The 27,730-nt window shown below is 40.4% G+C and overlaps 1 protein-coding gene across 3 annotated transcripts in view; it reads right to left on the bottom strand.

Annotated features, from left to right (window-relative positions):
• lekr1 (leucine, glutamate and lysine rich 1) overlaps nt 1-27,730 on the bottom strand; it is a 126,913-nt gene that overhangs the window by 3,812 nt on the left and 95,371 nt on the right. For 2 of the 3 annotated variants that reach the window (XM_047390941.1, XM_047390942.1), the window contains 3 exons: nt 17,375-17,450; nt 12,574-12,738; nt 11,605-11,805 (listed from right to left, as the gene is read on the bottom strand). In XM_047390941.1, coding sequence (XP_047246897.1) covers nt 11,605-11,805; nt 12,574-12,738; nt 17,375-17,450 — 442 coding nt within the window. Of the gene's footprint in view, nt 1-9,841; nt 10,062-11,604; nt 11,806-12,573; nt 12,739-17,374; nt 17,451-27,730 lie in introns of those variants that run through there. The other variant, XM_047390943.1, reaches the window with a different exon arrangement.

Below are 27,730 nucleotides of genomic sequence, written 5' to 3'. Positions count from 1 at the left end.
GAGTTTCAGTCAGGCTTCAGAGCTCATCATAGCACTGAAACAGCTCTGCTGAAAGTCACTAATGATATTCTTATGGCCTCAGATAATGGACTTGTGTCTGTACTTGTCCTCTTAGATCTCAGTGCTGCATTTGATACAGTCGACCATAATATTCTCTTAGAAAGGCAGAAATATGCTGTAGGGATCAGGGGAACAGCGCTAGGCTGGTTTAAATCTTATCTGTCTGACAGATTCCAGTTTGTTCATGTAAATGATAAATTATCTTTAAACTCCAGGGTTAATTGTGGAGTACCACAGGGCTCAGTACTTGGGCCAATTCTCTTTACTATATATATGCTTCCAATAGGTCTAATTATTAGGCAGCATGGGATACATTTTAACTGTTACGCTGATGATACTCAACTTTACTTATCCATAAATCCTGATGAACCCAACCAGTTAGATAGACTACAAGCATGTCTTGAAGACATAAAAACTTGGATGACTTTAAATTTTCTGCTTCTAAATTCTGACAAGACAGAAGTTGTCGTCTTTGGACCGGAGTCTTTAAAAAAGAAACTGCTTAATCAATCACTTAACCTGGATGGCATTAAATTGACCTCCGATGGACTATTGTAATTTGTTTCTATCAGGATGTCCACAAAATGCAGTTAAAAGCCTTCAACTGATTCAAAATGCTGCAGCAAGAGTTCTGATGAAAATTAAAAAGATAGATCATATTTCTCATATTTTAGCTTCCCTTCATTGGCTCCCTGTTAAATCCAGAATATAATTTAAAATTCTCCTCCTCACATATAAAGCCCTTAATGATTTAGCTCCATCATACATCAGAGATCTAAATGTTCCATACGTTCCTAACAGAGCACTTTGTTCCCAGACTGCAGGATTACTGGTGGTTCCTAGAGTCTCTAAGTAGAATGGGAGGCTGATCCTTTAGTTATCAGGCTCCTCTCCTGTGGAACCAGCTCCCAGTTTTAGCCCGTGAGGCAGACACCCTGTCTACTTTTAAGGCTAGGCTTAAAACTGTCCTTTCTGATAAAGCTTATAGTTAGAGTGGCTTAGGTTATCCTGAGCTATTTTCCTTATTTTTTACCTCTGTCGTCTTCCCTCCCTGTTGGTTGGAGTAAGGGGGAGTCAGGTTTAGCCTGAACCGGCTCAGTTATGGTTGAGGTGCAAACACACCCTCCATTTCTGCTACCTGTATGACCCCTTCTCTTTTCCAATGGTTATGGTTTTTAGTATAACAATAGCCATCAGTGGGCTCTAGATGGACACCCTGTCTACTTTTAAGGCTAGGCTTAAAACTTTCCTTTTTAATAAAGCTTACAGTTAGAGTGGCTTAGGTTATCCTGAGCTATCTCTGTAGTTATGCTGCTGTAGGCTTAGGCTGCTGGAGGACATAATGACCACTTTCAACCTCTTCGCTACATTCTCACACTACTCTCCAATTTTGCATTATTTACTGTTATTTCAGTTTTTAACTTTATGTTCTCCCTCTTTTCTCTTCCTAGAAGCTACATGTGGCCTGACTGTGTCTACCTGTGAAACCTTTCTGGAGAGGGGCATCATCCAAGCTTCTGCTGGCAACAACTTAATGCTCACCCTCTACCGATGATACACGTGGCCCTGTCTTTCAGTGTTTAACACTTTCTCTCTCCTAGACATGGCAATTGACTGAGCTTTTACTGTAACTAATTATATGTACTCTCTTTCAGACTCTAACCTTGAAAACTGGCCGAGAGTTTATCTGTTCTTTCTTTCTAGGTGAAATGACTAAAGGAGCTACATCCATTAACATTTACTTTTCCTTCCCATAGAAAGGACTCGTGGATCAGTGCTTCTTTGTTCTCTTTGTGTCTCTGCTCTGTTCTCTCAAACCCCCAGTTGGTCGTGGCAGATGGCCGCTCACACTGAGCCTGGTTCTGCTGGAGGTTTCTTTCTGTTAAAAGGGAGTTTTTCCTCTCCACTGTCGCTACATGCATGCTCAGTATGAGGGATTGCTGCAAAGTCATCGCCAGTGACTGTCTACATGCTCATCCGGGAGGAGGGAATGCTGCAAGTCACTGACTGGATGCAATCTGCTGGGTTTCCTTAGACAGAAAAACTTTTTATCCAATTTGAATAAATAACTAACTCTGACTGCACTGTTCAATTGTTAGGATTAATTGGAATGTATATACCTGACTTTTGTGAAGTGCCTTGATATGACATGTGTTGTGAATTGGCGGTATATAAATAAACTGAATTGAATGTAAATGTATATAAAAAATGTTAAAAACAATTTTTTTCTCTGCAATGGATTTGCGACCTGTCCAGGTGTAACCCGCCTCCTGCCCATGGACTGCTGGAGATAGGCACCAACTTCCCCGACTGACAATTGTTTTCTGTAAAATGGTAAATGGCAAAAGGACTGAACTTCTATAGGGCCTTTCCAGTCAAATTGACCACTCAAAGCGCTTTACACTAGATCCACATTCACCCAGATGCACTCACATTCATACACCGATACACAGATCAGTAGGTAATTTGAGGTAACTTCCTGTAGGTCTTTAAATGGATCATAGGCCTAAAAAAAAACAAGGCTTAAGAAAAATAAACTGAAAATTAATAAACATAAATATTTTTATTTATTTATTTCATATTTTTAATACATTTGTAGTTCAAAACATATTTATGGAATTTTATGCCTAATTAATGTCACTTCCACATTCATATAATCTCTCCTATACCAGCCATTACATTTGTATGCAGATGGAGGATTATGCAGATTAAATTATGATGGTCCACAAACCTGAACATAGAAGTGGTGTTACTTAGACTGATGTGGTTGAGGAATGATCTTCAGCGGTCAATAGGCCATGGCACTGTGCTAACATGTGATAAATGCATCCTTTTACTCTCTGCACCTCAACATTTTAAGGACTAGTCAATGGATGTACTTTTAAAAGGAGGATTTGTCAGCTATGGAAAGAAATGTGGGTGTTTCCTACGAATGGCAGCAATGGGAAGAGCGGAGATGGGCGCTGTGTAAATCCGGGGTAATGGAAATGAATGACGTTGGACTGGATCATTTACCAATACATACTTAAGAACAATACATCCAGGGAAGTAAACTGGACAGGAACAACATGGAGGCCCTGTCATCAAGAGGTTTCTTAAAGAAATAAACCTCTAAAGGCTTTCTTCAAGTTTTGAAGTTAAAGTGAGAGTAAAGGTTAGATTGCGATGCTTAAGAGAGATGATGGAGACTAAGAAACAGGCAGAAAGTGAAAGAAACTCCAGCAGCCTACCACTTTAACATGAAAGTCAATTTTCTGGTGACAGAAAAGGTGACTGTTCTGAGCAGCGCCAGTGATATTAAAAAGCGGCACAGTCAAAGAGACCTGGTCAGCAAGACCCAACAGGCAAGCCACCCTCACACAGTCACAGCAATGCTGTATTAAAAGCACTTAGACTGTACGGTAGAGATAGACAAAACTCTGCAGATTTAACAGATAAATGTGTTCCCTCTATAATTACACAACAAGTTAAAAGGCATTACATCACTGCGAGCAACATGGGACACATTAGATTGTTTATATCCTAATGACAAATGTTTTTTGTGATTCGGTAAAGTGTGATTAGGACCAGCGACAGAGAAAATAAAGGATGATATACAGAATCTGCTCCCTTTATAACCCGGGCCAAAAATTTGAAACAAAAATTAATTCTTTTAAAATCTTTCAATGCTTCCTGATGAGATCACATGCCTTACTAACTAACATAGAGCAAGAGGTTAAAAATACTGCACCCTGGCTCATTTAACCACAAACATGTGTCCTTTGAATGGTTTATATCATTAAGACCATCTGCATTTGATAACAGACACATGTTTTTTGCATCCTCCTGTGATTAAATGTTAAACCTAAACTCTCCAATTCAGCAGCTATAGGAGACTCCAGCAGATGCCCCTTGGCCGTCTCCATGGACTCCTCTTGTAATTAATACCACACTCACAGTAAACATTTACCGCCATATTTGGGCCATATGTGCATTTAAACTATAGGAACAGAGGAGGGGTTTAGGAGAGACATTTTGGCATCCATTTTGGACCGTAAGTGATAATTACAGAATATTGATCAGCATACATGCAGGAGCTTAAGAGAGGGATTCTAAAAATTGGTGACTCACTAGGAGACTAATCTTTGCTAAGACTGCTTAGTCTCCACAAGTTGTTGGTCCTTCAAGAAAATTATATGAATATGATCAATTTTCATATAAAGTCAGAAAAAAAAATTACAAGCGCACTTTACAAAAATAACAATATAAAGGGATTTTTCGTGTCTTAGAAGTGGGATTGGGAAAAAATGTTATCTTTCACCACACTGAGAGAAAAAAATTTATTATAATTAGTAATCCTGTCATAATAATGATAAACTAATAGATGACGTTTACCCCAAAACGGTTGTATGATGGTTACTTGAGTTATTTAGACTATTTTTCCACTGTTGGTTTTATAGGGACATAAAACAGTACTAAAATATGACTGAACCAAATTATTGTGTAGTTTTTAGTAGCACAGCTGACCTAATTTATGCAATAGTGTCATAATGTGGGTTTCTGTTGGACCAATATGCAGGGAAGAACTCCTGAAGCTCGAAGTTTGCAGGTAAGACGACACTTTATTACTCATGGCTGGACATGGTGGGTACCAGGCGTGCACACAAACACAAACACAAACAACACATAAGGAACCAGCGGGGAACAAAGGAAACAAACGGGCTTAAATACAAAACTGGACAGCAGGGGGAACCAATGACATCCATGACCAGAAAGTCAGGGGAAAACACAGAACAAGTGTGGGCTTGGGGTGCAGGGAGACAGAAAACAAAAGACTAGACCAGGTAAAATAACAAAACACAAACTCAAGAACTCAAAACACAAGCAGGTATGACAAATTGATTTAGTGAAGAAACCAATTTGATAATGGAGAAGTTAAACTGGACCAAACTCCACGAAAAACATCAAACGTATCAGCAATCATTCAGTGCAACATAAGATGTTAACAACTACACATCGTTGCCTTCACACATTTTCTGAAATATATACAAACATTTAAAACTACAACTGCAGTTGCATCAGGACATTGGCTATTGACCGGATTCGCACAGTTTTTAGCTTGATCGACAGCTGGCAGCAATACTCTTTGATGTGTAGGTTATTACTGACTGAAGAAGCCCCAAATCTCAAAAATAATTTTCTGCAGAAGCATGATGGCTATTTGTACATGATTATGTGCAAATATATTTATAAACCATGTGTCAGACCGTACACTCTCATATGCTCTTATTGTGACTTTCGAGACAAATGAACGCATTATTTTTTTAGGCCACCTTATTTAGTGTATGAAAGACCTGCAGTACAAGCCTAATTCCTGCCACTTTATATACTGACGTGTTACACAATGTGCATGTGTGAATGCGATTGTGTGATGACGTGGATGCCAGTTTAAATGTAGAGATGCAGCCATCATTAGGGGCTCGCAGTGAGAGCAGGATTACAAGGCCATTAAATGGAAGTCACACCCAAACTCACAGAGCTCCTACTTTTAATACATCACTCTTTGTCTGTGGGAAGACAAACACACTAACGTACACACACATTTGTGACTGCATGTGTGCTTGTGTGTGTTTTGTGTAACCCTAGTCTTTAGCAAGAGGTTACAGGTCAGGCGTCTTTTCCTCCAGACACTGTGACCTTTTTCTGTTGTCCAGCTCAACTGCAGCAAGGCAACAGACAGAGGGGCACAAAGACCTGTGGAGGAGTGGTGGGTGTAACTGGTGGGTGTTGAGATAGACAGGCAGAATCTGACTGGAAAGAAGAAAGAAACAACTGAGCAAATTAAGGACGTGAGAAACTTACTCTGATTAAAAAAACAACCTGCAGAAGGTTTGTGGGTATGTTCACATTTACAGCCTTTGGCACAATTTCACGCTTATTCCCTAAGCCAAGTAAGATTTTCTTTTTGTTAATATTAATGAATATGGCTTCCAGCTAATGAAAACCCACTAATTCCTTTTCTCAGAAAATCAGAGTATTACATAAGAGTAAAATAGGTTTAAAAGATTAAATTAAAACAATCTTTAACTCAGAGATGCTGTGTTATTACTACAAAATACTACAAAAATAATAAGGAAGATAGCTATTAGTTGTCCAGAAGACAGTCGTTATCAATGTCAACTTTAATTATATAGCACTTTAAAACAAACAGGCTCCATTAAACTGCTGCACATCAACAACAGCAAAATAATTGATAGTCACCATCCACACCATTCTTGCGCTAAGCAACAGAGAGTCAGAGATAAGCCCCAACAGACTCAATAGCATCTCACTAGTTGGTTTTCAAATGAAAATAAAATTTGCATTTCATTTAGAAATTAAGAGCCCAGATTCTGGAGGAATAGTTGTGAGATACAGAATCCAAGTTAGTGACGATTTAAGGACTTGTCTTTTTATGGTGTTGGTTCATTTTGTGTTATCATGTCCAAATACACCCAGCTGGAGATGTTGGAGATGCTGGATTTTATTTTCAAACAGGACTTGGCACCAGCTAATACTGCCAAACCTACTGATAACTGCTTTGACCATGGTGTTATGGTGCTTGATTGGTCAACAAACTGCTATGACCTAAAATCCCATAGAGAAGTTATGGTTAAGACAGACACCAGAACCAACAACGCAGGCTGCTATTAAAGTCTCCAGCCACAATGCATTAATGAAATAATTAATGCAAAATCAGCCCAGAGACATTTCAGCATTAAAAATAATTTTTTAATTGGTTCTTATATTTAATATTTTACCTATCTTCAAAATAACAGTAACATTTAAAATATCTGACTAATTGTGCACTAAATCTAAATGCGTTTCACCTTTTTTAAATAAACTGACATAAATAAACTTTTCAGTGATGTTCTGATCTATTGAGATGTACACCTGAGAATATCTGTGGAGTTTTTGTAGCTCCATATCCATATACATGTATATGTATCATTTTGGTAGATGCATGTTCAAAACTATGCTGTTATTCAATAATATTACAAACTTCCTACATAACACATTTCTATCAAGTAAGCAAAAAACAAACCCAGCACTACAGTCAGGGTTTATTCACACACAGTGTAATGTAAGACAAAGTAACAACAAAACATAAAATGTATCAATGCAGCAGTAGTCTACATTAGATCCAAAACTGGCGTACCAGTGAAATTCCCATTCAGAATCTGCAGTTACAAATTCATAAACACAACTGTGGCCTCTCTGCTAAATGATGAAAAGTGGTTTTCACCTAATATTTGTTGTTGTTGTTTGGTCTTTTGAAGAGAGTGATGTATAGTTCCCAAGAGAATGATCGTTATTTTGTTGTCTGGAAAAACAGATAGGTGAAAGGTCACCGATGTCCTTCAGCAGTTGAGGAAAATGCTCAGACTTTTACACAGTAGCTTAGCAACAGAGCGATATCACAAGGTCATGATCAAAACCAAGTTATCTCCAACCAACACACACACACACACACACACACACACACACACACACACACACACACACACACAATCTCAGATCAATACTACTGAAGAAAAAACACACAATAAAAGAGATGAACCAGATGCAAGCTGAGATAGATCATTAAAGATGTAGTCAAGAACAGAATAAAAGGGAAGGAATAGAAAGAAAAAGAAGGAAAGAAGGAAAGGTTTTTTGAAGAGATTATGCTAACAGATCTGTATCGACTTTTGCCATAGCATGGTAACAGGAAAGGGCTGTTTAAATGAGATGAGAAAGATGAGGGTGGTGGTGGGGGGAGCTGTTGAGCTGAAGGTCTATGACTGACATAAAGGAGCATGTCAGCTGTGAAATTGGCATCAGGGCACCTTGAATTGGCTGAACCGCTCTGGACAGGCACTCTGAAAGGAAGGCAGTTAAAGAAACGGTTGGGCAGTAGAAATGGAGGGCTGTTAGAAAGCTGTCAGACTACAACACTACAAAGCTCAGCTGCATGAGCATTAGAGGGGGGAGACGGGGGGAGGGGTGATGTAAGGTGATGATCAAATGATAACAAGATGATATGATGCAGATAAAAGATATTTAATAACCTCTACTGGCAAGCATGGGAGGATCCCACTTATGTGCATATAATCCATAATTATTGTGTAAAAAAAAAAAAAGAACATAATGTCAGAACTTAACTTAGTTCTCTGTGAAACACTGATTGGCGTCCCTGGTAAAGATGTGTAAAGAAATAGAAATGTCACAGAAACCCTTTTTGTCTTATATAATTTTTTTAATGGGAAAGACAAGAAGACATGCCCTTTGCATTGCACATATCTACAGGTCGACACAGTAAATAATTTAAACTTGTCAAACAAGGCTGTATAAAGAACCAGTTTATCTTGCCACCATGAACAATTAGCAGGTCAGTAAGGCAGGTAAAAAATCCCAAATTTCACTGTTAAAGAACAGCAAAAATTAGTTGCTTCTCAAACATGTCTTCTTAATAACCATTAGACGCTACCTAACATGCCGATTGGTTGTTTGGTAGTGATGCTAGACAAGAAGCTTTTCTGTCCTACCATCACAAACATAAACGTGGAGTTTTGCTGAAAGCTACTGGGACTTTAACTTACACTGGGTGCTTGATCAGATGAAATAAAAATGAAAAGCACCGTTTGCCCACTGTTAGGTATGGTGGCGGATCTGGGATGCTGTGGATCTGTTTGCTTTTCAGAAGTCCTGAGAACCTCGTTACATAGCATGGCATCATGATCTCTTTCAGGTAAGAGATTTAAAATACATATCTGATGGATAAGGTCGTCTTTGGGACTTTCTGCAGGATGATGATCAAACACATATGGCCACATAAAATAAAATAGTTCAACTGGAACTAAATTAACCTTCCTCTAGGCCCATGATGGATATAAGAACAAAAATCAGTACAAAACTTGAGTCCAGGACTGTGGACCAAACCAGAGTATGAGATTGTGCAAAGATGATATGATCAAAGATCCTTCGCTGTCTGCTCCAACCCTGAGTCCTCTTAACCAATAAATGTAGCACCAGTGATTTTGGCAAAAATAAATATTTTGAAAGGGTTTTTTTTTTCTTTTTTTCAAGCTGCGCTGTAAAACGGCTGTTAGTACAGATGTTGTGAAGCCTGAGTTCGAATCTCGGCCCGGGGTCTTTTCGGTTTCGTGCCAATATGTGCAGATTTGTAAATGATTAGCAAATTTACAATGATTTGGATATGGATTTTTTGAAAGAAGAAAAGAATGAGAGCAAAATCCATGTTTCTGTCCCTCATGTATAATTCCACATGTTTTGCAAATGAACTCAGTGTGACAGATATACATGTTTTCTATAGAAGATATGACATGTTCATCCATGCATTTGGATGTAAGACTAAGAATTTTTTGTATTGATTAACAGTTTCTTGTACAATTTAAAATTAATATACAGTAAAAATGTACATCTTTAAATGTGACAGGTGCCAATCAAACAGAAATCTCTGCACTTCTCCAACTGTGCATAATCAGAGCTTTTCAGTTCACCATTTTGGTTTGATCTTTTGCGACTTCAGTGTTTTGGTTTGTTCTGCAGCTCTCAGAAACCCTTTTCTGAAGCCACAACATGTAGCTGTTGTCAGCAAAACAGAGCTAAAGAAAGCAAACATTCAAAATACTTTTGCAAGGTTATGGGAAAAAAAAGGGCAGCATGTGTAAAGACTGCAATGAGGTTGTAAAAAAAAAAAAACAAATAAAAGAAAACACGTCCAAGGAATGCATGCTCAGTCAGCTTTAGATAAATGTAGATTTTCCTTTATTTCATTGTCATTGAAAACTGGAAACCTGACAGTAGTATCAGAATAACATGAGATGACTGTTTACCACATTCCTGGTGGAGATGAAAATTTTAGTTTCTGGTGCATAAGTATAAAAAACAAGCCGCTAGAGGGAGTACATTAAATCAGTTACAGTGATTGTGGATGAGGTGGCCAGAAGGACAAGTAGATCATAAGTTCTCAGATGCAGCTGGAGGAACAAAGAAATGTTATTTCAGTTTCAGTCATACATTTTAGCAGATAATTTATGAACCCAGAGAGAGACAAAGCTGGGCTACAACTCACACAAGGAGGCAGGCCCAAAAAAATGAGACGTTTGCTTGTTTGCATGGGATTTTGTGTGTATATGTTAGTGGCTAGACAGCTGATGCATGTCGTGACTGCAGTTCCACTTTCCTCCTTTCACGTCAGACACGGTAAACACATTCACTATGAAGGCCTACTAAAGTTACTGCTGCTTCTCAGTTTAGGAAACTGTCCTTAGACACCTGTCTTTGTTACACTTTTATACACTTTCTTCCCACATCTCTTTCACCCACTCCCTCACAGTTATACATGCACCGTTGCCCTCCTTCATTCCATCCTCCCTACAAACCGTTAATATATAAATCCTATTTTCCTTCCTTTCAGGTCCTTCCATCTTTCACATTTTATCTCTTTGCTCATAACATGCTGCATGTGGACAGTGCTGACATGGAGATGCATCACTGCACGCTCTGTCTCTAGCACTCTCTACTGTCCATTTAAAAGCCACTCATTTTGTTCGTCTGCAGTCACACTCCCAGAAATACACAGTGGCTAAATTTATTCAAGTATGGTGTGACTGATGGTTGCACAAAAGCACACTAGTTGGAAATTTTAAGGAACTGAAAATGTTCTTGTAGTCACTTTGACTTCTTAAGAAACCAGAACAAGCTTTGAAGAAACATTAGTGATACACGTGCAGAAATGACAATGACCTGCTGTTTTTATACCCTCTTTTTTAAATATTTCCTAAATTTGGCCAAAAAACCTCATTGTATTTTATTGGGATGTTAGGTGACAGAACACAAAGTAGATCATAATTTTGACAAGAAACAAAATGCTTCACAAATAAAATTCTGCAAAGCTCAGTCAGATTAGACGTAAACAGCAATTTTCAAGACTTGCCACAAGTCAAGTCGCGAATGGATTTAGGTCTAGACTTTGACTAGGTCATTCTAACAGATCAATATGCTTGGATCTAAAGCATTCCAGTGTGGCTCTGGCTGTAGGTCTAGAGTCACCCTGCTATAAGTTGAACCTCTGCTACCTTGTCAACTGTTTTGCAACCCTGTATCCAGCTCCATCTATCTTGGCAGTGCCATTGTGCCTTCTGAGTAAAGAATCCATACACCATTCTGCCACCACCATGTTTCGCCATGATGTGATCCGGGTTGATCTCAAGTGTTATGTTTCATCCACACATAGACTTTTGCTTTTAGGCCAAAAAGTTCAGCTTGGGTCTCGTCTGATCAGGACACTTTCTTACACATCTTTGCTATGTCCCCTACTTGGGTCTTGGCAAACTTTAAACACGAGGGGACTGAATACAAATGCAAGGCATATTTTTTAGATATTTATTTGTCAAAAAAACTTTTTTCCTTCCACTTCACAGTTATGCACTGCTTTTTGTTGGTCTATCACATAAAATTGCAATAACATAGACTGAAGTTTGTGGTTGTAACGTAACCAAAAAAGCACTGTACACCCACCTCTTTTTTAAGTGCAGCATTCTTCTCAGCCATCAGAGTTAGTTCAGCTTTAGCTTGGCTCAGCTCTTGTGACTCCTGTCGGTGTATCTCCTCCTTTCTCCTCTTTCTCTCTGTCTCTTGTGTCCTCTCATCTTCTCTGCATCTCTTCTCCTGCTGAAGCTCCTCTCTCAGATACTGTACCTCCAGCCTTCTCTCCTCTAACTGAAAAAGGGATGATTTCAGATTGTGCATTTAAACAGTTAACACTGACTGTATCCCTCATCTTCACCACATTTCTGTATTTTTTTTGCTTCATTTTCACACTAATTCAAATATTATTTGAGGATAACAGTATAACTAAAATCTCTGTAGGTTTATATGTTTTAGAGGTCTTGGTGTTTTCTGTGACCATAATTATTCTTTGCACAGGAAGTGGGTAGGAGGGAATCTGTAGTGACAAACATAGTGGCAACAGAAGGAGAAATTTAGCAGTCATCTACAAACTGAAAATTTATTGTCTGACAAATTAATGATCCTAGTCCTGCTAAAACTTCATTGTGCTTCCTTGTTATTCATACAAATGTACTGTGGGTGGAAATAGATTTGAGGATGTAGGAGGCTGTTTGCGTGTCGCTTTTCTGCAGTCTCACCTCTGCTGTCTGGATTCAAAATCTCTTGCAAACCACAGAATTAATCATGCTGTCTGCACGCAAGTGTGTGTGCTACAAGAACGCTAAAAGGCAGGATAGATGACAGCAATGCAGACAAATTATGAGGGACCGCTGTTTCCTAGTTGAAACTTGTCCCAGAACTGTTTGGACTTTATTGAATTAAAGTAGGCGGCATCACAAAAATATAATAGAACATCCCCAAAGTTTACATGCAGCTCAAAATGTTGTCACAGAGTTAAGGAAAATACCCATATGTCCCAAATGACACTGTTCATATTGCTTTTTTTTTGGTATTTTACATATGAACTCTATTATGCACCTTCAGGTGAAGCTGAGAATTATCTTGTTGACACTGAGAAAGCAGCATCTGGCTGTTTTCCCTCTCTTTCTTCAGCTCTAGATCAGCCTCCCTACGAAGCTCCTTCAGCTGCCCCTGTAGGTGCAAAGCACTCTGAGATCTTTGTTCTTCCAGAGCAGAGGCCAGCTGCAAAAAATCAAGAAAAAATATAACATGGGTGCAATAGGAGTCCTTTTTATGCGTTAATGTTTATTTTCTCAAACTACAATGACAACAAGCTTGAAGATAATGTTACAGATTGACAAAAAGAGAAATGATAGCCACACTTCCTGCAAATAAATTTCTTAAGACGCAACCCAGTAACTTATGGGAAGATCTAGAGAAAGACGTTGTTACGTTGGTACTTGACTATTACTAAAAAATACATTTCCAGTCAAAAATGTCTTATAATTATGTTTCATCAGTTTTGGGTCTTAACAATTAATTTCAGCTGTTCTTTTTAACTGCGTTTTCAGGGTGGGATGATCATACAACAGAAGTTTTAATTTATTGTCATTTTTTTCTCATCCACAAAGAATCAAAAACATGCAGGTTCAAATTTATCCACTAATACTATGATAAATATCCCTTAGCAAGCTGCATCTTGACCAAATGTGTGTGTAGCCGTTGACAAGGACCTGGGATAATTCTGGCTGGATATTTGACCACTCTTTTTAGAAAGTGTAGGGTTTATTTAGATTGGTTGGTTTCCTAGCATGGAACTGGGGTTTAAGCATAATTTATGAATGTTAGATGGGGTCAAGGAGAGGACCATTCCAAAAGCTTAGTATCAGTTTGGTTTATTCATTCAGAAACAAACTTGGATGTGTTTTTGGAATAATTTGCATTTTAAAAGGCCCAAATGTGTTCAAGATTCAACCACCTAGCTGTTGATTTGAGATTAATAAAAAAAATTGGAAGTAGTCATCCTTCTTTGTTTTTAATAGAAGCAGTGAAGAAGGCCATCAGCTTGATATTACCACCATCATGCTTGACAACAAGTACAGACGCAATAGGTCGACCTCCTCTCTGTGGACAGTGGGACTGGTATTCTAGGGTCTTCTAGTGTATGACTGGTTTGAAAAAATGTTGAGAAAATTGTGCTTCCTGGAAGGTTCATGAACTTCCTAATTAATTTCATTTAATCTGAGATTCATTGTTTGGGTCAGTTTGTTGAAGTTTGAAAAAAATTGGTTATTCCTTCTGGATTGGCCCTGACCTCAACACTGTTAAAGAGTAATGGACTAGCTTAAAATTTGGCTCTGTGCTAGGAAACAAGCTAATCCACTCACAGTCTGATAAAAATGTAATTGATTACTCTCTAACAATGCAAGTCTTCAGAACCTGAGGTCTAGTCATTGGACTCCTCCAAAAAAAAATACCTTTTTTGCTACATAAAACACAGCAAAGCACTGTGCTCAGGTTCAACCAAGGCTACCTTGTTTTCCCCCACCAGCATAGAAGGTCAGAGAAACTCAGTGTCAGTGCTACAGGCCAACACCATAGTGATTGTGTTAGTCTGTGTGATTGCGTACACTTCTGCCTGCATGTGTGAAAAAAATAGTGGATGTGGGTGTCAGAGGAAAAAACATAAAACACAGTGGCGTGTGAAAATGTGTATATTTGACCTGGTGCGTGCATGCGTGGTATGGTTTGGGTTTTAGAAGCTATATAAGAGACTAAGATTGCGTGTGTTGGATGAAATGAGAAACACCACTTCCTCTTTGCAGGTTGAAATGTACGTGTGAGGAGCATGGATGGTTTGTGTGCGTAAATCCGTGTATGTACACAGCTGCAGTTGGTATTTGAAAAGAGCAACAGAGTGGCAACTTCCTTTTCATGTATTTTAAACTGCCAGTGTCTACCAATGTGGAAGGGGCTTTCAAGTATTTTCTGTGTTAGCGTTGGGCTTCACATAAATGTGTTGGTGTGTTTATCTGTGACATTTTAAAATCTAGATGGTAAAGTTTTTAGCAAACCAAACAAGTCTAGATTGGTCTATGAAGTAGGAAATGTGTGACGCTGCAGAATGATTTGAATCAGTTCACGCTGAGTCAGAGGCTTCATGTAGTGTGTATTGTTTAGTATACAAGTACACACCACCCCTATGGTTTTTATGCTTCCAATCTATTTTCCTCTCTAGGCAGCTTGGAAATTTCTTTACATACAACCACTAACAGCTGAAATCTGACAAGATATCAGGGTGAGAACAGTGGACCTAGAAAGTTTGGTTTATCTTTGGGCCCTTAAACAGCTCAGGAAGGTGAAAAGTGTCTCAGAGGGGAACGTGTTTTGATGCAACAGGTGCAAATCAAGACTAACTGAAGATAGGAAGAGTAAGAACATTTTTACATTTGGAGGAGGACCTCAGCTGTGAAGTACAGGGGTGACAGCGTCAGGTTGTCTGGGTGTTTTTCTGCAGGAGGGACTGGTGCACTTCACAAAGTAGATGACAACATGAGAAAAGAGCATTACGGAAAAATATTGAAGCAACATCTAAAGACATCTGCCAGGTAGGTAAAACTTAATAACAAATACACAATGACCCTATAAGCACAAAAACATAGCCTGAGGACAGCAAAGTCAATATTTTGGAGCAGCCATCACAGAACCCTGATCTCCGTCCTATAGGACATTTGTAGGCAGAGCTGAAAAGGTGTGTGTGAGCAAGGCGGCCTACCAACCTGCCGCAGTTACACCCATTCTGTCTGGAGGAATGGGCCAAAAATTAAAGGAAACTATTGTGAGAAGCTTGAGGAAGGCCCTAACTCGAGGCCTAGAGCAGGGATGGGGGCCCAGCATTGGCTGAGGGCGGACCAGTCTTCAGTTAGAAAGCCAGAGCAGAGCAGAATAAAGCTGGTCTCATATCATCCCCACCACTGTCTGAGGTCAGACCTAGTTTCATCCATATACATTCTGAATCTATGCATTGAATCTATAATGACTGAACACATCTCTTAAAATCTGCCTTCAAGCGTACAAGTTTATGTGCCAGGTACCTATACTAAGGCACAGTTAAACCTCGCCTCAATTACTGTACATCTTAATACTATGGTGTCTCACAGACATCCCGGTCTCTCCACCAGTTGGAGGCACCAAAGAGAGAAGACAACACTCCAGTTTTAGTCTCACTGCACTGGCTGCCTGTTCATTTTAGGGTTCTATTTTAAGATTTTAAGATTTTTTTTATCCGTTTTTAAATCTTTAAACTGTCTTGCCCTGCCCTACCTCTCTGAGTTTTTACAATTACATTGCCCCTCCTGTTCACTCAGGTCAGCGGACCAGCCTCTGAAAACATTTTTTACTGGCTTTTGACCCACTGTGAGAGAGCTCATTTTATTTGCTGGAGTTGCTTAATAACATCTTTTATGTGTCTTCTTGTGTTTGTGTTTCAATGCTTATATATAATATCTGTTTAGCACTTTGGTCAGTTGGCTTGGCTTAATAACACACAGAATGATATATTTTAACTGTTTATTTCTGTTAATTTTGATAATAATGTCTACAGTTGATCATACAAGAGTTTTGCATTTGTAAATTAATTACTGAAATGAATTTCAACATTTTTCTTCAGTTTTATTTTATGTATCCCTTTAAAGAAATGCCAAACAAAGTGCAAGAGTAATTGTAGTTTTCTCAGGCTGTTTGAAGCATCAAGTAACACAACGCTGCCCCTCCCCCACCTTTTGCTGTGCACTGCCTGTTATCTGGCTGAAAGAAAGCAACTACAGTTCTCCCTCACTTACAAGAAAGCAGAATTCAGCTTTTTGGAAATATGTCCTTTCACCTCTAACCCCTTTGTCAAGGTCTTCCAAAATGTTTCTTCGAAGCATGGCTGCTTATTCAATCATTTTCTGTGCATCTAAGCACATCGGCATATTGCACTGTGCAATATACCGGAAAAGTGGGGGACAAGTGGAAGAGTGGGGTACAAAATAAGTGTCAGGCCTAAAATTATCTTTTGTAGTTACAATAGCATCTTAAAATCATGTTTTTAGGAAGGAGGCAAAAAGCATCATCCTTTAATTGGTCATCTATGGAATGTAAAACTTTAAATAGTTCTAAGGATATCAAATTATTGGTGCAATTTCTTAAGGGGTCATAATGTACTGCTTTTTGGTTTTTCATAGGTTCAATGAAAGGAATGAGAGCAGATTGTCTTAGTGACAAGCTCCCAGTAACAGACTGCTGAAAGGCCTTTAGACAACCAAATCAAAAACGAATCAATGTATCTTTGAAATATACCAAAACAAGTCTGTCTCCTTCTTTCAAACATAAGCCAATGAGTAATGACTTAAGATCTTTGCACAGCAGACTTTTTCTCCTCTCGTGAAACATCCTCTGCCAAGTGATGTAAAGCTAAACCTCAGTGACTTGCTGCCAGACAGCACAAGACACTCCGACACTCTGTTGCCTAATTGTCAGTGTGTGAGAATGTGCTCATTTTTGTGTACACTTAGTTTAATAGGAGTTAAACAGACTGCTGGTTTCGGAGCCTCATAATCTCATCCACATTTTGTCTTGGGATTCTCCCTATTTAAACTCTTCTAAACTGGGACAATGACTTGGACACGGTCCTAAACGTCTGTTTACATCAGTGTAAACTGATACACCCGTATTCACAGCTTTCAGACCAGTTTCGTTACAGTTATTCTTTAGAACGTTGCATCATAGACATAACATCTTCACATGAAGATCACATCAGGCAAACTTTCCCAAAATTCTTAACTTTTTACATACATAGTTAACTTCATCTTGTTCTTAAAATGGTTAAAACCCTTACCTTTGAGGCAAGTTCTTCGCTGTGGTTGTACTTCATGCTGGTCATGGCTCTATCATGAGACCCAATCAAAATACCTCTGTAAATACGCACATGAAACACACACAAAATGCAGTGTTACATAATTAAAATGAGGCTTTGTTTGTTGCAAGAAATTATTTACTGTCTGTAGATCTAATGCATTTCCCAATTATCTAAATGAAATGTCTACACTGAACAAACTGTTAGTGGAATATAAATGCAGCATCAGGTTGACTATAACATCTGCATCCATGTTTGAATAGCAAATGCCCCAGGGATAAATAGCTCATAGCGCTACTTGATATAGCAAAAGTAAATAGCCATCTGTTTCTATAACCAGATGGAAGTCTGCTGCACGGTGCTGATGACAAAATAAAACATTCCCTGTAACTGAATGTTTTTTTACTCTGTTTCTTTACAGACTCCTGCAGCAGTGGGTTTAAATAGAGTGATCAAACTATATGCATAAAGAAATAACAGATTAGAACAAAATAACTATATTTTGTATTAGGTGTCTAATACACAAGCGAACAGCCATGGTGAAAAGAAAGGACATCCTCTGTAAGTTGTAGGTTTTATGCATATGAATCATCTGGTCTTTACAAGCTTCCAGCTTATTTGGAATTTACCTCATGAGTGCAAAATCACATCCCACCGTATCATTATTTATTAAACAAAAATGAATACAAAACTGATAAGTATTTTAAAGAGTAAGTACACCCTACAAAGCTTATTCATACAAATATGTATAACAATCAAATATGAAGAGGCTGTACTTTGTACACACATGAAACACACACACAGTACACCCTGACTGTAAATGGGATATCCTGTTCCAATCCTAAGATATTGTAGCAGGACACTATTAAGGAATCTTTTTTTTTTTTTTTTTTACGTGTCCTGTCCAGCAGAGTAGCACTCAGAATTGTTGCCTGAGTGCCAAGAAAAAGCCCAACAGATTTACTTTCACAAGTGGAGCATTACAGCTAATGCTTTAAAGCGCTGCTTGATATTTATAAAAGAAACTTTATTAGAAACTGCTTTGGTATTATTTCAGTTGTTACGGACACGGATACAGAAATGAAAAGGCAAAAAATAAGAAGCACGAAAGAGAGAAAGGTGGGGCAAAAAGGAAAGGGGAAATAAGGAGAAAGCAATGGAGGACAGAAAGAAGGATGAAGAGAATACAACACAGACCTGGCCCCCTGGACCCGAGACAGATACGGAGGAGATCCGAGCCATAGACATCCAAAGGCCCTCTAGAACACAGGAATCCCAGGAGAACCTCCGCCGGGACTATTTCAACCCCCCCAGAGAAGAGCAGGGGAGAATCCCAGGGGAACCACCCAGCAGCCACAGTGCAGAAGCCCCAGAGAGCTGCAGTGACGAGCCCACAGGCCCGGCTGGCAGCCGTCTACGCCCGAGCAGATCCAGCCATGGACCCAGAGACCCGAGACCCCGGGACATATCACTGCCCAAGCAGAAGCCTGACCGAGCCCAGGGGTCCAGGCCCTGGCAAGCAGCCACCGGGGGTGAGCCAGCACACACCAAAGCACCCAGGCCCGGGCACCGAGAACCACAAGCACACCGGCGGGCAGAGACACCAACCAGCGGCTGGTAGTGTGACGGGGAGAATAGGCCCCACATTTGATGGGGACCTAAACTGATCCAGGAGAGGGAGCAGCCCAAGATCCAACCTGACACAAAAAACAGGCACACACAGTCACAATCACACATTGCCACCCTCATGCATACACATAAAAACACTCACACCTACGCACCCAATTTTAAGACATACAACAATGGACGTCATACACTCACTCACACTCCCCATACATACTCTATACTCCCAGGTCCAGGTGCCGATAACCCTTGGGACAACCAGCCCCCGGACCCAGGAGGTGGTCCCCTTCCCTTCTCGGGGTGGAGACAGGCACCTGAACCTGGTCCGGCCTAGCCCGGGCTCGTGCCTGAACCTGATTGACCCCGGCCCGGACCCGGCCTTATTGGCCACTTGTGTTCACAAATAACTGAACAAATGAAAATAGATACCAAACTCGGAGGCCAATCTGGGTTTTCCCTAAAAATACAAGTGCTTTTCACACTTTAATATGTTAACAGTGAAAGAGAGACTGTGGTGGCTGCTGGAGCTTCCTGTCTGTGTCATGTAGTGTGCTATTTTACTGCACTACGAAGCTACAGTTTCATGCACATTGATTTTATAAACTTTAATCTAGCATCCATATCCTTGAACTTAAATGACTCGGATCATTATCAGAGAACAAAATCTTGATCAGGACATAACATGTGGTGAGCATTTAAAAAAAAACGAAGGAAAAGACAGAAAGAAAGAACAAAGTGAACTGTTGGACATGATCTAGAGAAAGACAGAAAGAATAAACCCTATTTAGTTGATCTTCTGCACAAATATAATTTGTCATTCCAGCAGCTGGTCTGGCTGATAAGATGTGAATGATTCTCAGAGGACAAGCAGAGGAGCTGGCTGCTTTTAGGAAATGTTTAGACAGTCAGTTTTGGTGGAAAATACTTTTCGAGTAAGCTCCAGAGTAATATCTGAGACAACTGAACGTATTATTAAAACAATCACTACATTAAATACACATCATTCTTGCAACTTACCGAATTCATGCATAAACAGGTTGGAAGGAATATGCACAATAGCTTGCAGAAGTATTCATACTTTTTAAACTTTTCAAATTTTATCACGTTACAATCACTAATTTCAACATATTATATTGAGATTTTATAGGACTCACCAACACAACAAAGTGCACAATTGTACATTGCAATAACATTTTTTTTTTTGACAAATAGAGATTTGAAGTGTCGTGTTCATTACCATTCAATCCCCTTTATTGCGATACTAAATGAAACCCGTTCACAACCAATTTAACTTTCTTGCTGACATGCAAAGCACTTTGTGCGGCAGAAGACTATCACTGCACATCACCCTGAACACACCCAGAGTGAAACACGATGTTGGCTTTATCATGCTGTGGGTATGCGTTTATTCAGCAGGGACACAGAAACTGTGATGGGTGATGGGATGATGGATGGAGTTATCTACAGGGTAATACCGAAGGAAAATCAGCTAGGGGCTGTGGGAGACCGGAAAGGACCTTCCAGCAGGAAAACAACACTCAACATGCAGCCAGAACTATAATCCCATGACTGAGATTAAATCATATTAATGTAGTAGAATGACAGAAAAAGGTGGTTCTTCAAAATATTGACACAAGGGAGCTGAATTTATCCACAACATTGCACCACTTTTTTTGGCCATTTACATAAAATCTCATTAACATACATTAAAGTTTAGTTTTAATGTCATAAAATGTACAAAGAAAAAAATAACATATAAAAGGAATGGGAAAAATTATCCCCGTTTGGCAGTGCTTTATGCGACAATGTTTGTCCATGAGGGACCACCTTTGTTAAAAACTAAAGTGTAGGGTGACGTATTTGGGTGTACAGGTGTGCACGCCTCACGCAGTGTATATATCTGATAAAGCAATACATAACATGCAACATAATAAAGAGCTTGCCTCCACATTCCATCTCTTCCTAGTCAGGGCAGACACAATATTATTCACTCCACTGGCTCTGGCTAATCACATCACCCAACTGATGCACACACAGAGAGAAGCGCAAAAATAGATGCAGCCAGACGTTTCTGGATGAACGCTCCCAGAGAGTTGCAAGTTTGATGCCAAGGCCTGACTCCCTTTCAAATGTTGCTCGGGCCTCATTAAGGCGAGACAAGAGATGTGAAAGGAGATGGAAGCAGAGGAGGAGCCATCCAACGGAGTGTAAAATGTTATTTTAGATATGTTTGGCATGGTTACTGTGAAGCTTACACTGCTCCGAGATAATACATTGTGTGTGTGTGTTTATGTATGTTTGTTCAAAGCACAGAGCCATCAGGGATTTTATAGTTAAGTCCTTTCTAGCAAAGAAACCCCAGGATGTGAGGATTTGACAGATTTATGAAACCAAAGCCTTTTTAATACGTATCAAACTGCTGATGCATACAGTATTTTTATGTGTCTGTATGTGGGAGTTTTTGAGCATGTCTGTCCTGTCAGATATATCTCTCCTCTGATTATCAAAAACTTTCGATCTCAGGAAAGATAAGTGTACCAGCAGTTTTCAGGATCCTCTTTAAGCCTACGTGTGTGTATTTGGTGTGTGTATGCATGTGCGACACCCACACCCACCCCAGTGTACGAGCGTGCAACTTTAGCCCTCAGAAGGAGGTCTGGGGGGGATTATAGGGAGGAATGATGGGAAAATCTGGGAACACTCTTTCATTTGCTCACACGCCAGGCTGCTTTTAAAGACTGGCAAGCGTGTATGCAGGCAGAGAGCATGTGTGTGAGCGACTGCTGCCTCTTCAAAAAGGCACATTCCCTTCTTCAGCTCTGTACGCTGATAGCATCTTTTTGTGCACACAAACACAAAAGATGGCCCAGCTCAAGGGCAGCTTTAAATAGCTATTTGTGAATCAACAATGAAGATCAGGAGTTCACAGGAATCTCTGCTGACATCATGCATCCCCCCTTGCTTTATGGGGACAGAGCTTTCCACCTGGATAGCTGATTTTAAATTCCAGGGTGAGGAATTTTCTTCCACTAACCCAGGGATTCAAAGCAGAAATGGTATTCCCTGTAAAGAAAAAAAACTTGGACCTGATTTTATAGCAATGACAATTTATGATGTGCGAAAAAAATCAAAACACTGAGAGCCATAATAAAAGTCAAGATCCAGACAAGGATGATATAATACTTTCCACAAAAGCAGAAATGGAGAAAACTTGAATAGCAGAAAAATTGTGAAGTAAACATAGATGAAGGCGTTATCTTGTGCCCGAGGCTTTAAACCACATCTCTGTGGAATGGTGGATGGGCTGGAGAGCTTCTGAGGGACATAATTTCAGTCACGAAAACACGGCTGCCTGAAACCACTTGAAACAAGTCCTTTCACATTTAAAAGATGGATGAGTAGGCAAAGAAACTTCTGACCTCTGTTGACTTTTAAATCTTTTACACTTTCTACTTATTGCAGTGGTTTTTTCCTCCTCTCCCAGGTCTTGCCCTCACTCACTCTGTCCCTCTGTTTTAAACTCTGTCACTTTTACTGAATCCAGGGCATGCTGAGACTTCTTGCTTGTGTGCGTGTAGAACGTGTGCAGCGGCAGTGTCGCGTGCTTTTCATGCAAGAGCTGGTGATGTAACCTCTCAAACCAGTCAAGGCCCACCTTCCTCATCCTGGCCTCCTTTCTCTCTTCTCTCCTTTCTTGCTTCATCTTGTCATCCAACTGTCCATCATGACCACATTTCGTGTCTCTCATCAGGTTTTCTATCTTATCACCCCTCAATCTTTTACAGGCCCGGGGGAAGGGTGACCTGGTCGTTTCTAAGGTTGTCTTTTCACAGTCATTTCACAACTGATTTTCATCAACAGCTTCTTCATTAAGATTCACAGCTGTAGCTGCACATAGACCAACAGACGAAAGCGGGTAAAGGGCTGGTGGGTTGGTTTATTATCCCTGTTACTGTAACCGAAGGACTATGGTTACCAGCAGGTATTTGGTTAAAAGCTTGGTTTAACTTAAAGCAAAATTTGAATAGCAAATGGCTTCAATTTTGTCAGTTAGGGTCAAAGTTCAGGATTCAACAGTAAACGCGAGACCAGGCAAAATGGTATTGAAGGGAGGTTTCCAAGGCAAAAACCAATAAGTCAGTATTGGCAAATAATACATTTTAATTAAACTGGGGACAAAAGATGTTGGTCAGAAGATCCCTAGTAAATATTAGATACTGAACCTTATTGAATTACCAGACTAAGATGAGCCGCATAATAACAGACCCATGGAGGCAGGGCTATCACATGTTATGGCTGTTTTCATTTGTCTGGTTTAAAAGCTTTTCATAGCTCAATTATGTCAAAATGTTGAATGTTTTTCTGCTTTAATGACTTTGGGAAAACTCCAAGAGGAAAATGTCAAGATTTATTACTCTCAAACTGCTAATGATGGTTCAGAGAGCATGAGATTATTTTCATAGACGTAATAATGACATTATTGGGCGTGCTGGAGAAAAACTTAATCCAGTTTTCAGACTCCAACTGGTTCATGACATCGTACAACACTGCCAATCAGTTGTCTTTATTTTAATTCCATATAAAACATCGAGGATCTTTGTTTAAATATTTTATTTATCTTTTAAAAGCAAAAGTACAGTGAGACATAGCAACTTTTCAAAGTTTATGTGGTTATACCAAGCGTGTTGTATGTTTTTATGTAATTAGAAGTGGAAGCTTTATGATGCAATATGTGGCGCAGAGGGACAACATCTACTTTTATTCCCATGCTTGAGCCTGAATCTTTGCAAAAATGTTCCAAGACGTTATTTAATTAGACAAGGTAACAACTTTGGTACCAACGCTGTCATGGTACAAACATCAGTTGCAGGACCATCCAGTCAGACACAGACTGTCTAAGTCACATGCGAACAGCACTTCCATCCAGAAGAGAAAATGGGTAGATTAAGCTACCAAAGCACTCCACACCAAAGTAATGCAAGAATAGCTGGCAATGATGACATGGAGGAGGTTGAGGACCTACCTAGCTAATTTCAATCTACAGTGTGCAAAGACTTTCCTGTTACTTGTAGAAGCAGTGAAATACGAGCAATGTATATGTATATGATAGTACACTTATGACAATTCATGTGCATATTCATTCTCTTGCCTTGATATTGGGCATTTTTTTCAACTTCTAGTTTGTGGATTGCCCTATACACTTTCAAATGTCTAATAGTGCTTTCAAAGCACAATTAAATATCCCACCACGCTCTTTACTGTAATGTTAAAAAAAAATTTGAAATGTTTTTTTTAACAAATTTACCAATACACAAATCCAGCCGTGCCATAGATATCCTCTGAGTTCAGAGCTTATGAACAAGGGTGGATTATTTTCTGGTCTCTTTTTCTGAAAGGGGAATTTTCTGTTTAAAAGGAGTAAAAGAACACATATTTGCATTTGTTTTTTTTGTTGTTGTGACATACCCATACCAACCATGACCTAATGCTGAGGCACATATTGAACTGTGACTTATTTATAGTGTTACAACCCTACTGAAACAGTGATCTCAGATGTTGTGCAAGCTTTCCCTTGAAATTAACTGTTCACATCACTTTACTTATATTAGGGTATCTCTTCTTCCACACAAGCATCTGTGATAGGTAACATGATATAGCTATTATAACACAGAACATAAGACTAATGACTAAATGTGTACCAGATCGCATCTGTGATGATTTAAAATACTATTTACTGAAGCATACAGATACATACTTATGGGAAAGCTCCGCCTTTAAGAGTCCATTATCTGCACTACATATTAATGTTTAGAGAAAATCTAAGTGTTTATTAGATAGGTTGCTAACCTTTAGAAGTAAAAACACATATTTTCAATTTAAAACGTCATAGCTGTCTTAATCATATGCAAAATTATAGAGCAATCATATTTGACAGCTGTTTACTGATACTAATTATGTTTTATTTAATATGCAGTCTTGAACTGGAAATTTGTGTGCAGAGAACAACAGAGGACTATATATATATACGGTTTTTAAATTGTTTGAATTCCTGGACAGTGAAAAAGAAATCCTCCCAGCCGAGACGTTGTTTCTAATGTAAAACTCAACCTACTCAAACTTCAGTTTGCATAACTGTCCTTTATACTTCATAGTCTGAGAGAAAACTGCTAAAATGCAAACTCAAAGAAATATTTATGTGTAGATATGTTTTTACAGTGTTTCTGTTTGTGCTATCAGTGATTTATATTTCATTTAAATGCCACAGTCGTTCTTATTATGAACCATCTCTTAACCCAAGTACTGGATTGGAGGTCTGATCAAGGCATTTTTAATATACTCATATCAGATTCTCTGCATAAACGTAGCTCCAGATTGTCTGTGAGCCACAAGCCCAGCTCTGCAAACCTGTTGTGAGGACGACAAGGAAGTGGAGCAGTGAGGCTGTGGAGAATCTCCAGGCGTGTTTAGGCTGTACAGACTGGGATGTGTTCAGGACTACTACCAACAGTCTGGACGAGTACACAGAGGTTGTGACTTCCTACATCAGCTTCTGTGAGGACAGCTGTGTACCATCATGCACCAGGGTGAGTTACAACAACGACAAACCCTGGTTCACAGCCAAACTCAGAAGGTTAAGACTGGATAAGGAAGAGGCCTTCAGGAGTGGGGACAAAGACATATACAGAGAGGCTAAGTACAAGTTTGGCAAGGCAGTGAAAGAGGCCAAACGACTGTACTCTGAGAAGCTCCAAAACCAGTTCTCAGCCAACGACTCTGCGTCTGTCTGGAAAGGGCTCAAGCAAATCACCAACTACAAGCCGAAAGCCCCCCACTCCATCAACGACCGACGCCTCGCCAACGACCTGAACGAATTCTACTGCCGCTTTTAAAGAGAAAGGGACAGTCCTGCAACCATCCCCCACGACGCCCCCCAACAGCTGCAGCCACAATCCACCACCCCCACCTCCCCAACCTCAAGAGGGGCATTGGCACCTCCAACCCCCACCCTGAAGTTCCCCCCCCACCAGCCTCCTACCCACGCCGAGGACGGCTCTTTCCATCCAGGAGAGGGACGTCAACAAACTCTTCAGGAGACAGAACCCCCGGAAAGCTGCTGGTCCGGATTCTGTCTCACCAGCCAGCCTGAAGCACTGCGCTGATCAGCTGTCTCCAGTCTTCACAGACATTTTTAACACCTCACTGGAGACATGTCATGTGCCAGCCTGCTTCAAGTCCTCCACCATCGTCCCTGTTCCCAAGAAGCCAAGGACCACAGGGCTTAATGACTTCAGACCCGTCGCCCTGACCTCTGTGGTGATGAAGTCCTTTGAGCGCCTTGTGCTCTCACACCTAAAAGACATCACCGACCCCCTCCTGGACCCCCTGCAGTTTGCCTACAGAGCCAACAGGTCTGTAGATGATGCAGTCAACCTAGCCCTTCACTTCATCCTCCGGCACCTGGACTCCACAGGAACCTATGCCAGGATCCTGTTTGTGGATTTCAGCTCTGCCTTCAACACCATCGTCCCAGTTCTGCTACAGGAGAAGCTCTCCCAGCTGAGTGTGCCCGACTCCACCTGCAGGTGGATCACTGACTTCCTGTCTGACAGGAAGCAGCGCGTGAGGCTGGGGAAGCACGTCTCTGACTCCCTGACCATCAGCACCGGTTCCCCCCAAGGCTGTGTTCTCTCTCCTCTGCTCTTCTCCCTGTACACCAACAGCTGCACCTCCAGTCACCAGTCTGTCAAGCTTCTGAAGTTTGCGGACGACACCACCCTGATCGGACTCATCTCTGATGGTGACGAGTCCGCGTACAGATGGGAGGTGGACCTTCTGTTGGACTGGTGCAGCCAGAACAACCTTGAGCTCAACGCTCTAAAGACAGTAGAGATGGTTGTGGACTTCAGGCAGAACCCAGCCCCACCTGCCCCCATCACCCTCTGTGACTCCACAATTGACACTGTGGAATCTTTCCGCTTCCTGGGAACCATCATCTCCCAGGATCTCAAGTGGGAGCCAAACATCAGCTCCCTCATCAAGAAAGCCCAGCAGAGGATGTTCTTCCTGCGGCAGCTGAAGAAATTCAACCTGCCAAAGACTATGATGGTGCACTTCTACACAGCCATCATTGAGTCCATCCTCACCTCCTCCATCACCATCTGGTACGCCGCTGCTACAGCCAAGGATAAGGGCAGGCTGCAGCGTGTCATTCGGTCTGCTGAGAAGGTGATTGGCTGCAGTCTACTGTCGCTCCAGGAACTGTACACCTCCAGGACCCTGAAGCGGGCAGGGAAGATTCTGGCTGATCCCTCCCACCCCGGTCACAGACTCTTTGAGACTCTCCCCTCTGGCAGGAGGCTGCGGTCCATCCGGACCAAAACCTCACGCCACAAGAACAGTTTTTTCCCATCTGCCACCAGCCTGGTTAACAAAGCCCGGAAACCACCCTGACACTCTCCCTTTCCCCCACACCCCCCCTTTTTTTGCTGACAGGACACCTGTAACCTGTAACTCTATGCGTTACATTAACGCTCAGCTTGGACTCCTGCTTTACTTGCACTGCCATACTTGCACCTGCACTGTTGTATTGCTCTTGCATCTTATACTGCTCTATATTTACTCTCACTCACTTAAAACTGTGCACATATATTTATATTATATTGTAGATATGTTTATACTGTTTAATTTGTACTGTATTGCACCGACTACGCCAAA

The sequence above is a fragment of the Girardinichthys multiradiatus genome, chromosome 18 (assembly GCF_021462225.1).
Source record: "Girardinichthys multiradiatus isolate DD_20200921_A chromosome 18, DD_fGirMul_XY1, whole genome shotgun sequence".
Lineage (NCBI taxonomy): Eukaryota > Metazoa > Chordata > Actinopteri > Cyprinodontiformes > Goodeidae > Girardinichthys > Girardinichthys multiradiatus.
This window is presented reverse-complemented; position numbering and strand designations above follow the sequence as displayed.